Consider the following 12,227-nt stretch of genomic DNA (forward strand, 5'->3'; position numbering starts at 1 on the left):
TCCGGCAGCCGGAAATCCCGCCTGCCGTGTAGTCGCTGCTGCCGCCGCCGCTGCCGTCGTTGTTGTTGTGGTTGGTTCGCTGAACTCCGCGGCTCCGAGAGCCGGCTGCATCCCTTCCCCGCCGCCGCCATGAAGTGGATGTTCAAGGAGGACCACTCGCTGGGTAAGGGCTCCGTCAGAGGCTGGGTGCTGGGGGTCGGGGCGGGTGGGCCCCCTCCCCCACTCGGGCCGCCCTGGGCTGGGCCGGGCGGGGCGGATGCTGTGCTCTGGCCTCGGGTCGCTGAGGCCCCGGCGCCCCCGGCGGCTGCCCACGAACGCTGTACCGCCCTTCGCTCTTCTGCCGGGAGGCAGGGGCCGAGGGCCGAGGCCGCTGAGACGCCGAAACAAGGGCCCGGGGCGTGCGCAGGTCGCTGGGGGAAGAGAGACGGGGCCCGGGAACTGGAGGTCGGGCAGGCGCGACCGTCAGCCGGGTCTGTGTCTCCCACAGAACACAGATGCGTGGAATCTGCGAAGATCCGAGCGAAATATCCCGACAGGGTTCCGGTGAGTGCACTCCCCGCCCCCCCGCCCCCTCGCCTCGCTGTCACCCCGTCGTCTAGGACTCGTGATAGGGCCCCGGGCCATTCAACAGTTGACAAGTTGAGGTTCCAGTCCCAGTACAGTAGCAGACAGGCCAGAGTGGGTTAGGGGACTTCCGGGGCCGTGGCGTGAGGGGCTTGAGCTGGTGCTGTTCAGGGTGCCTCAGTGCTGAATCTCCCGATCTAGGCCAGCGAGCTGTCTGCAGCCTCTGGGCTCCCTCGCCAATTATGTAAGGAACGATGTTCTAGGACAGGGCAACAGGTCACCACCACTTTTGGGAACAGCGGTGGAGGGAGACTGTCACTTTGGTCTTAGAAGTGGTACTTTAGTCTCAGGACACTCATCTTTTAACTTTGAGCCTCTATCTTTACTTGACTTCTAGCTCCCTTTCCTCACTCTGATCCTGTCATCCTTTCCTGACCAAAAAAATCTGAGAAGCCTCTGAGAACCCCTTCTCTCGTGGTTTCTCCTTAATCAGTAATAAATATGATCCTGTATTTCTTTGGTGGTAGGGGATAAAGTTTCTATAATCCTTACCGATTTTTAAAGGACATCCATGCCTGTCATTGTAGCTTTTTGTTTGAACAATTCCTTTGAGGAGGGATTAGGAGAGACACATTTGAAACCTAGTTCAGGGAGAAGCAACAGGCCAGATGAGGAGTTTGGTTCTTGGCTGGCTGGGATTGCCATTCATTCCTGTTAGTCCATCCTTTCCTGTTTTCTGTGTCCTTGGGGTCTTACTTCCCCTGTAGTGTGAAGGCAGATCCATTCTGGCATCCTGGAGTAACTGGCTGTAGATGAAACCCTCACCAGATATTCTCAGGTCTGCCCAGACAAAATGTTGAAAAGCTTTGCAGTAAGGGTTTCTCTTACGCTTGCTGAGATCCAGGATGATAAACATAATTGACCACAGAAGAACACTTTCTGTTTCCGTATCATACATTGATGTCAGTTCTTAACCTCCAGAGTTAAGAGTTTGTGGTTTATTAAATCAGGGGCATATTTTCCAGTGTTGTGCAGTTTCCCACCCACCTCCTTGCCCACATACTATTCATCAGCTCCCTGACAATGCAAGGCCAGAACAATGCAAGGCCAGAGCCTCACCTTAGAAATCCAGTCCTGATCTCTCTTTGCTTTCCTAGGTGATTGTGGAAAAAGTCTCAGGCTCTCAGATTGTTGACATTGACAAACGGAAGTATCTGGTTCCATCTGACATCACTGTGGCTCAGTTCATGTGGATCATCAGGAAAAGGATCCAGCTTCCTTCTGAAAAGGCAATCTTCCTGTTTGTGGATAAGACAGTCCCACAGTCCAGGTGAGAGGTGTTTACTGGCATTGGCCATCTGCTGGCTGTTTACAGAACTCCAAATTTTGGAGGTCAGAAAACTCTTAGAGGTCCTGACTGGAAATCTGGATTTTGTGCTCCCTGACATGAGGAGCTCAAGGAAAATAAGAAAGGGCTGTAGTACATGGGAATGTGCTTTGGATCAAGAAAATAGAACAGAGTTGGACTTAAAAAAAAAATGACATCTAGCCTCAGACCCTCATGAATCCTTTAAAACAGTTGAGGATTTACTTAGGCTTAAGCCATCAGTAGAACTGAAACCTAAAATGAGGCTTTTTTCAAATGATCCATGAAATAAGTCCTGTCATTCTCCACTGGGAGCTTGTGGGCACTGCTGAGGCTCAGCTTTAGTTAATCACCCTGCTGCTTGCTCTCCAAACTTAGTCACTTCTATGCCACCGTGCGAGTCTGTAGCTGCCTGATCCTCAGGTATGCTGAAATGGCTGCTGTCCAGCACAATGCTCTGAGGTCTCTTTACAGACTTACACCTCCCTGGTACCACCTGCTCCGACTGTCAGAGTAATTGCCCCCCTTGCCCTAGCTGTTGTGCTGCCTGGAAGCATTCTTTGGGATAACTTGGGGCCTGAATCTAGGCAGGGGCATTACAACTCCCTTATTCTGTGTAGTTGACAGCCCAGCTTTAGTCCCCTGTGGAAAAAAGAAGTTGGATTGTCTCCTTCTAAATTCCTGGTCAGCCCTCTGCCATTACTGGTTGAGTAGTAGCCCCTGAGCCAGATGCTAGTCCCTATCCCCTGAGTGTGAGTTCCTGGCTACATCTCATCTTGGAGACCCAAACTAGGTCTCATCTGTTATCCCCCAAAAGTAGTACTTCTGAAAGCTAAGGCTTTCAGAAGCCCTGGGAACTAGTACAGTGTGGCCAAAATATCCCTTTGAAAATCCTTGAAAGCTCCAGAAAAGGTATAAGCCAAATGCCAGTCCTTCTCCTGTGAAAGGTAGAGAGCTCTGGCTACTTTTTGGTCTGATTTCTTGCTTTCCCAATCTCCACCACCTGCATTTCCTCTGTTTGGCAGAGTAGCAGGCTAGGGGGGAAATGAAAGGTTCTGCCTGAGGAGAGAGGCCTGGCCTGCCTGCTAGGTGTCGTTGGTCTACTACAGCTTTAGTTCAGGAAGCTGCGGTGTTGGTAGAGGCAGTCCTGCCGCCTCTTGGGGCTCTTCCAGCTTTCCTTCCCAGGCCTCCAGGCATTGTGGTGCTGCCTGCACTTTTCGTCAGGGTGGGAAGCCCTGGGCATCTGTGGTCACACTCAGCTTCTCTTAAGGTGGTGGGGAGGTAAATCTGCACTCATTCCACCTGCAGCTTCTGCACAGTCTTGGTGACCCTGTCTTCCCTCCTTCCTGGAGGTGGATTCTTAGTGAAGGAAGTAGGCAACTACGACCTGTGGCATTGAATTTATTCGATCAGTTCTGATCCTCTGATATTTCTTAAAGGAAACAAGAAGGCTTCTGGAGACATTGTTACTCTGAAGGCTCCATGTTAATCTAGCAATTAAAATGGCTGCAGATTAGTAACTGCCCCCTCCCTCCATTATCCCTGAGTTATAAATAGAATTGGAAATGAGAAGTGATTCTCAGGGCCGCAGAGGCTGCTTCCTTTTCTCTCCCAGTCCCATTTGCCTTTCCACCCTGGTAAGAATTTGCCCTAAAGCAGATGACACCAGTGACCCAAGTCAGGATTTTAGAGGATCCCTAACCGGGCTTCCTCTGCCCAGGCCTTTGGCCCCAGCTAATGGCTTTCTGTCCCCCACTTGATGCAGCAGTTTGGTTTTATTAAGAAAAATTGTTTCTAAACCAAAGTGGTGTGTGACATCATTGGGCCTTATGCAAATGCTGATCACCTGACGGCAGCACACAGAATTGCCACAGGGTCTCCGGTTAAAGCTGGAGTGTGACTCAGCCCTGCCATATCCTCCCCAAGGCACTAGAGCAGCAGCCTCTTCCTCAGCTCCTTCCAGCCTCCTTAGGGAAGTGCGGGGCCTCCCTTAACCTTCCAGCAGTGCTTGCAGCCTTCAGAGGGTAGCTGGCGAAACTGGAGTTGGGAAGGGGTGAATCCAGGCCTGTGGGAGCCCTCTCCCATCGCATAACAGACAGATCTTCAAGAGGATCACTTGCGAGGTGGGAGGCGGAGCCAAGTAGCTTCAGTTATTCTTACCTTGCAGTGGAACTTTGGGAAAGTGTTCTGGAACACAAGTGATAATCATGTAAAAATGTGGTTATTGTTTGGAGTAGTGAGTATTAAATACTGATTCTAGATATAGAGACCAAGGCAAGTCCCAGAGAGTTTTATTTCCTAAATTCTTTCTGAGTTGTATATATATTTTAAAGTAGGGCAGAGGGGGTAGGATCTCAACTCCCTTTTTGCATTTAGCATTGGAAAGTTGAATTCTCTGCCTAGGTTCCTGCATCCAGAATCAGGCCAAAAACAAAAGAATTGTGCCTTGGTGAAGACAGAACTCGAGAAAGAATATCAGTGTACAAGCTTCCCAGTCATGGCATTAGAGGGGAATCCAGACCTGGCAATGGTATCTACCTTTGGTCTTTGTTTAGAACACAGACGAGTCTTGTGAATCCCCGTTTAAAATAGAAACAGTAGTATATTATTAAAGAAAACCTCTCTAAGATGTGATAATTTGCGAATGTTACATTTGGAAACCGGTGTTGTTTAAGATTGTGGTGCTTAGCTGCTGCTTTGATCTTAAAGAGATAGTAAAAGGAAGTTGTGAGATCTTACAGTCCATCCTTTATTTAGAAATGTGCTTAGGTTAAGCAGTTTTGATCATTTCTAGGTAAATACCTCTTCAAGGGTTTATTCTAGCAGTAACGGAATAGGGTTTATTTATAGCAGAGAAAAATCTGACAAAAGGAATAGCCAGTGTTTTTATTTTTTAGAATGTTGGGAGCTTTCATGGCTACATTACCTTTCACTTTGAGGTGGTTGCTTTTCCAGGGTCCACAGCAGTGACCATTGTCCACCCCTCCCCCACCGTCCTTCCTGCTGGGAAAGAGAGAAATCCAGGTCCAGTGGAAGCACGTGGGCTCCAAAGCAGATGGGTGACCAGGTGTGTGCCCGTCAGTCCAGCCAATTCATGAGTCAGGCTGGAGCCCACAGCCTTCCCAACCTGACCTTGGTCAGGGGCTACGGGAAGGTTCTGCGGGGATTAGGCACCCACACAGTTCTGGGTCGGCCTCCCCTAGTGCATGTGCTCTCGAGTAGCTTAAAGCGATTGTTCACCCTCATCAGCAGCACAGCCATTCCTGGATGTGGACCCTTCTGAAAGGTGCCGTGATTATTGGTTGGCTTGTCTGAGTCTGTGTGACCCTGAATGGAGGGGTGAGTGACAGAGTTTTAGCGGTCAGTTTAGGTTCACTAGACTCAGTACTTGAGGTCCCACCACACCTTAGATTGGCTCCGTGGCTTGAAGCTGCCATTGGCTTTTCCCATTTCTTTCCTTGTTAGACTCATGGGTTTGGAAGGTGGCAGTGCTCCTGGCGCTTGGCCACCCTTCTGGGATGAGTGCATGTCTAGCTGATGCCACAGTGGTGGGCTTTTGGGTCTGGAGGTCATCTCCGGGAGTGAGTCTTAACCAGTAACTTAGGCAGGAAGCCTTGGAGTTGCGGTGTTGCGAGTTGTCAGGCCGTCCGGGAGGCCTGTGCGGCTTAGCCCGGCAGGCGCGTTGGAGCCACCGGTGTGCGGGAGGCTCCTCGGCCGTCCCGACTGCGGCCTGCCCGGCGCCATGTGGCTTGGGCCTCTGTGACCTCTGAGAGGGAAACTCGTTTCTCAGAGGCTTGTGGAACTTGCCCTAAACTGACATGCCAGCTTCCTGCTGGAGACTGCCCGCCAACAAGGGTCGAGTTTTGTCCCCCTGCACTTCCATTTACCTCTTTAATGGGACTTAAAGTGTAAACTGTGTTTGTGGCCGGCTCTTTTTGGCTCCAGACCAAATTTTTCGGACCTTGTATGTGTGTGGCCCGATCCCGTAAGAGCTATTTTGAAGTCATACTGTACAGACGTCTCAGTCTTCTTTCGTGGCACTCAGTGACACTCGGCGACACTCAGGATCGGGCCTTCGGTCACAGGCTGCTGAATGGCGTGTGCGGCTCCCAGCCTTGAGTAGCGTCAGTTTCCAGGTTTCTGCCCAAGGGCTGTCCTGAGTGTAAGGACCCAGTACTGCTGCCAGCTGAGTCAGGTTTCCACACGAGGCTGCTTGACAGAAAAGGAGACCAGCGAGAGGACTCTTAGAGTCAGGGCACAAGCAGCTGGTTGTCGCATTACAGGATCTGAGGGAGAGCACTCTGTGACACGGAGGCTGGCAGTGGCGGCCTTCCTCGCGCATCAGTTCCAAACGTAGAATCTCAGGCCCCGCTCTGACCTGAATCCAGAGAGGCACTGGGGCCAAATGTGCGAGTGATTTCAGATGCGTGCGTGTGCGTGCGTGTGAGAGAGAGAGAGAGAAGCGCTGTTCTCGGGGAGAGCTGTGCGGAAGGCACAAGGTGGGGCCGTGCGGGCAGTAGGACAGGTCTGTATTCACTTGGAGGCGGCACGGCTCAGTGCTAAGCATGTGTCCTCGCTTTGTGATCTGGAGTGAATCATTTAACTTCTCCGTGCCTCACTTTTGTTATTGCCTCACTTTAATATTATCTATAAACTGTGGATTGTGATCCTTGTGAGGATTATATTGCCTTAGAAGATTGCTATGAGGATAAAAAAAAAATGAATGTAAACAGAACAGTGCTTGGCACAGAAGTGCTATTATAATTAGGAATTTTATGATCACCCTCTATAGCTGCTGAGGCACTGGTGAAACAAATTTCTAAACCCAAGTTCTGCTTAAAAGACTGCAGTCTAAAGACAGGGAGGACCCAGAGCCACGTGATGACGGGCCTCCGCCTAGAGTCTCAGCCTTAGGCAGCGGGGGCTCCAGCAGTGCTGTTCACCGCGGGGAGTCTGGGGGGCCACCAGTATTTATGGAGCCCCTCAAGTATTTCTTTTCCCTTTTTTTTTTTTTTTTTTAAAGCTTTTATTTATTTAGGATGCCTGGGTGGCTCATTCGGTTAAGCGTCTGCCTTCAGCTCAGGTCATGATCCCAGGGTCCTGGGATTGAGTCCCGCATCGGGCTCCCTGCTCAGTGGGGAGCCTGCTTCTCCCTCTCACTCTCCCCCTGCGTGCTCTCTCTCTCAAGTAAATAGAGATTTTATGTATTTATTAGAGAGGGAGAGAGAATCTGAAGCAGACTTCCCAGTGAGCACAGAGCCCGACGCAGGGCTTGATCCCATGACCGTGAGATCACAGCCTGAGAGGAAACCAAGAGTCAGATGTTCAACCAACTGAGCCACCCAAGCGCCCCTCCTTAAGTATTTCTAATTCAGCGGTGGGATTTGGAGTCATTGGACTGGGGCTTCTCACTTGCTGGGAACCGAGCGCACTTAGTCTGTCAGATGGAACTGGACGTGACATTGGTATCACGGAGTGGCTGCCTTTGAATCGCACACAGTGTCTTTTACTTCTGCCTCTAAATCCCTCTGGTAATGGTCGTGGGGAGATGGTGGGACAGGTGCTCATCAAGGCCATCCTGGGCATGTGGATGAAGTGGGGCTAAGAGAGTTGTGCAATAGCTGTAGCTGTTTTCCCTGTCGCCTCATTCCGAGGCTTCTCAAAGAAAAGCAGGAGTCATCGGAGCCTTCCCAACCACTGGGTAGAGGTCTTGAGAGATGCAGCTATGTGTTAAGCCTTTGGCTGGTTGCTGGCTCCTCACTGCACTTCCTAATCACGTGGTTCTTAAAGATAAGTATCTGAAACAAACAAAAAAGACAGACGTCAGTAGAGCATGAAAATCTTGATCTCAGGGTCCTGAGTTCAAGCTTTATGTAGCCTACTTAAAATAAGAAAAGAAAATAAATTAAAAAGGCGAGCTCCTGTCTCCCTTCGGCAGAGGCGTCATCAGAGATGATCCCACCTGGCTGCACCTGGAATCATCTTGGGCATTTTAAAACATACTGATGCCTGGATCCTACCTTCAGAGATTCTAATTTAATTGGTCTGGGGTGGGGCTGAGGCTGGAGATGTCTTAAAGCTCCCCTGTGATTCTGTTGTATAGCTGAGGCTGAGACCCTCCGCTCTAGGGGGCCTCATGCAGGAGTTCCTTCTACCCACCGTCCCTCAGGTTGTCACATGTTCCAGGGCAATGACAAATGCACGCGTGCCACATTTGTAATTTAAAGTGTTCTAGTACATTAAAAAAGAAACCGGTGAAATGAATTTTAGTAATATATTTTATGTATCCAGTTTTTCCAAAATGTCATTTCAACATGTAATAAAAATTGAGGTTTTTACATCCCTTTTTTCACAGCAGGCTTGAAATCTTGTGTGTGTTTTACACTTACAACACATCCCAGTTCAGACGAGCCTCATTTCACGGGCGCCTGTAGCCAGTGACTGCGGTCCTGGACAGCCAAACTGCAGGACGTTTCTCTCATAGCAGAAATAGCACGAGTGGACAGTGCTGTTCCAGGGAGTCCTTATTGTACACATTCCAGGTTAAGAGCTCAGGAGCACTGTGTTATTTACCAGATGCTGATGACAGGTCATTTGTATTCAGACTCTTCCACCCCCATGTTGTTTCTTAAGAATTCTCATCTGCCCACGCAGCCATCCAGGCCAAGCTGGCAGTTGGGCAGGAAGAATAGGAAAGGGAAACTCCCCCCCCTTATACATGCGGCCCATATCCCTGTTTACGTGGAGGTCCCACGCCGCCTGCCGAGAGCACGCCAGCAGAGTGGGGCAGTCCCTGTTTCAGCGGCTCGAAGCCCTCTGGCCCTTGTACCGAGTCCCGCATGGAAGCATCTGCTGTGGCCTGTGCAGCTAGGGACCTCTGATGTCTTCGGCTGCCTCCCTCTCAGACCACTGTCTTACTGCTGGTGCTCGTTGGCCCCACACGTGTGGGCACATGGACGTTCAGCACGTGTCTGTGCCTCCTGCTCCTCGCATAGTACAGTCACGTGGCCAGAGCTCGCCTGGGGTTCCCCGTATTACTAGTCTTAACTCTGGAGCCAGTACAGCTCAGTTCCGTGGCAGAACACTAGACGAGGTCTCCTGTTCCGCAGGCTGTTCTGTGGCTTCGGGAAAACCAGCTTTCCCCCCCACACGTTTAGGTTGAGCAGTATCTATTTCTGGATGGTTCTCAGGAGCGTTGGGCAGGGTTTCTTTTGATCCCAGATACAATCTGAGAGCTTTTGGCATTACATGTGAGGAAAAGAACTTCTCTTTGATGGCCCTGATGCCAGTTGCTAGGTTTCAGGGGTTTTGGTGGGGGGGGGGCTTCCACAAGATTGAACCCACTTATATTTACTGTGTTAGGTACGGATTATAAACCTTCACATGAGCCTGAAGGAGAAGCAAGCCCCACGTAGTCTTCTTTACCTTAGTCCTCCACCCACACAGGGATGGGCCTCTTAGGCTCTTAATTTTGCTTAGGTTTTTCCTCTTGCCCTTGGCATCCAGAAAGAATTCAGGTACTAACCAGGCAAGCCCACTCAAGGAACCAGCGCTGGCCTCTGAAGGAGTCATTTGGTGAGGGTGCGGCAAATGGCCTTGCCTCGGGGCAGGAGGATGGAGATTTGATTCTATTCTTATTTACTGATTGCCAAAGGCCTAATTTATCTTAACCTTTTGTGGCTCCATGTCCCTTCTGTAACACAGGATTGTTGGCACAGGGCAGTGCTGAGATTGGAGTTACTTTCATTTTCATTATATCTACCACTCACAGTATGGCAGAGGAGCTGGTTTCAGCAGTCACGTCCCTTATCCTCAAATCAGCTTTCTTCAAACACCTAGACTCAGTGACCACACCCAATTCTCAATGTTGTTTTCTCTTTTCTTTCAAGCCTAACTATGGGACAGCTTTACGAGAAGGAAAAAGATGAAGATGGATTCTTGTATGTGGCCTACAGTGGAGAGAACACTTTTGGCTTCTGAGGGCCAGCGCTGGGCTAGGTGCACCGTTCCCGCTTGTGTATCTTGTAAATAGCCGGCCGTTTTCAGTTACCAGACCTCTTCACATAGACCTAATTAGTGCATTTGTAACTGGATTTCTTAATATATTGGAAGGTTTTGTTTCCTTAGATTAGTAAATTATCATACAGAGTTTTATTTTGAGTTTTCTTTTTTGTGCACTGTCTTCATGGCTGTACTTTCCAGGGAACTTGTTCCCTGAGGATCATTATTTAATGAAGATATTTCCGTATTAAGTGAGGTAGGTGGGGTATTAAAGTGAAAGGGAGGGAGATGATGCATTTCTTCTGGATTATGTTTGAAGTGTTAAAGATGGCTAAGTATTAAAAGCACCCAAATTAAATCCTTAGCAATCAGACACTTGCTTCACTAGATTTTGCCAACTGCCAATCATGTTGGACTGAGCTAATCTGTTCCTCTTTATGAAGCTATTAAGGTAAATAATTAACAATAAAACTTCCTCTTATGAAGGCATTGCAGTGTGACCATGTCCTTTATTTACTTTCTTCCAGAAGGGTCATAGCAGTGGTTCTGCATCTGCTAGGCCAGTAGGAGGGCATGTGGGGCCCCTGGCTGCACCGCCTGGGACAGGAAGCAGTGATCTGTGTCATAAGAGGGGCTTTTTTTTTTTTTTTAATGGTTAATATATGCACGTGGTTCAGATACAAAGATTATAAAAAGGTAGACATTGAGAAGTCCTCCCACTACTGTTTTCTGACTTCCTAACCTTCTGCCTTATGGGACACTACTTTAACTAGTATCTTGTTTCTTTGCAGTGTTTATTTTTGGAAGTATAATTAAATATGAATATATATATATATGTCCTTATTTTCTTCTGTTTTTTTTCCTACAAAAGAAAACATATATATTTATGTATGTTGCTTTTTTTCCCATTTAACAGTATATCCTGCTGACTTTTCCATACCAGTTCATAGGGAGCCTTTTTGTTCATTTTTACAGCTAAACGGTATGTGAGTATGTCATTATTACGTACCTAGTGCGTGGGCCCTATCAATGGCGTTTGGGTTATTTGCAGCCTTTCACCATTACATACCGTGTTGGGATGATAACTGTACAAACACGGCCTCTTATTCATATGTACCTATATGCATTCTTCCTGGGGCTGCTCTCCAAGTCCTCTTCCTAGAAATCACAATTAGATTTTCCCATGCCCACGAGTTTCATGATTTCTCACAAATTACTATAAATATGTAGGCTTGCCAGAACACAAATACATCTAAGAGGAAAGCTTCATTACCTCCTCAGATAGCCTGTGTTGGAGGCTAGAGCCCTACAGAGATAATCAGGATAAAGAAACTAGGGGTCACCCCCAGGATCTAGGAACATGTAGTTAAAATGACTGCCTTAAACTTTCTACTAGGGAAGAAACCAAGAGCTTTAGCTTTGTCTTCACCGGGTTACAGAAGCGACCTGTCAAAGCTGTCTACTGAGGTCAGCTTCCCAGTCAGGATCAGAGGACTCACGTGTCATTAAGCATCCTGTTGGTCTTTCCCAAACCTGACTCAATAGAATCTGTGGTCTCTTTGCTGGTAGTTTCGAACTAGAAGCAGGTACAAGCTGACCTCTGAGTGAGCAAGGGAAAGGGAAGGAACAAGTTCTTTGTTGAATCTTGTCTGCAGTGACATACACCCAACTCAAAACTGGCTTAAAGCTCTGAAGAGGCTATTTATTATTTCGGTTACTGTGCAGGGATAGTTCACTGGCTTCACACACAGCTCGAGCCAGAGATCGAATGATAACATCAAAACTCTTCCTTTTGGTTTTGTTTCCCTCTGTGTTGACTTCATTCTCAGGCAGATTCCTCTCACGTGATGGCAGAGTGGCCCCATCAGTTTAGCAAATCCAGTGGAAGAGCATTTCTTCTGAGGACAATGTTAAAAGTCCCCAGGAGGACTCTGGCCTCACTTGAATTACCAGCTAGCCCCTCACCCTGCCTGCCTGAGGCAGGGACTGGTGGGAAGGAATGGTAAAACCCTCCCTAACAGTGTGAACAGACTAGGATTATAGAGAAATGGGGGAGGGATAGCTTTCCAAAGGCACTTTGATCTGTTTGTTTCACAACCACAAACCCACAAATGCAACTGTGAACAGAAATAGTAGAGGGAAGAGGACAATAAAAAAGCAAGGGTCACCGAAGGCAGCTGTGTTTTCCTTTCTCTTAAAAGTAATTTATAGGGGCGTCTGGCTGGCTCAGTTGGTACAGCATGTGACTCTTGATCTCTGGGTCTTGAGTTTGAGCCCCATGTTGGGCATAGAAGTC

The 12,227-nt window shown here is 48.6% G+C and overlaps 1 protein-coding gene across 1 annotated transcript; it reads left to right on the forward strand.

The window, feature by feature from the left end:
• Positions 1-10,420, forward strand: GABARAPL2 (GABA type A receptor associated protein like 2). The gene is made up of 4 exons (XM_040633608.1): positions 1-163; positions 488-543; positions 1,722-1,894; positions 9,820-10,420. The coding sequence occupies exons 1-4, from the start codon at positions 130-132 to the stop codon at positions 9,908-9,910; spliced, it is 354 nt and encodes a 117-aa protein (XP_040489542.1). The 5' UTR covers positions 1-129; the 3' UTR covers positions 9,911-10,420.
• The last annotated feature ends 1,807 nt before the right edge of the window (positions 10,421-12,227 follow it).

This window comes from Ursus maritimus, unplaced genomic scaffold, assembly GCF_017311325.1.
Source record: "Ursus maritimus isolate PB19 unplaced genomic scaffold, ASM1731132v1 scaffold_19, whole genome shotgun sequence".
Classification (NCBI taxonomy): Eukaryota; Metazoa; Chordata; class Mammalia; order Carnivora; family Ursidae; genus Ursus; species Ursus maritimus.

Excerpts from the sequence above, each read along its gene's own strand:
- GABARAPL2 (XM_040633608.1), top strand. The coding sequence starts at position 130 with ATGAAGTGGATGTTCAAGGAGGACCACTCGCTGG. Across the intron at positions 544-1,721 it reads AATATCCCGACAGGGTTCCG|GTGATTGTGGAAAAAGTCTC; the intron begins GTGAGTGCACTC and ends TTGCTTTCCTAG. Across the intron at positions 1,895-9,819 it reads AAGACAGTCCCACAGTCCAG|CCTAACTATGGGACAGCTTT; the intron begins GTGAGAGGTGTT and ends TTTTCTTTCAAG.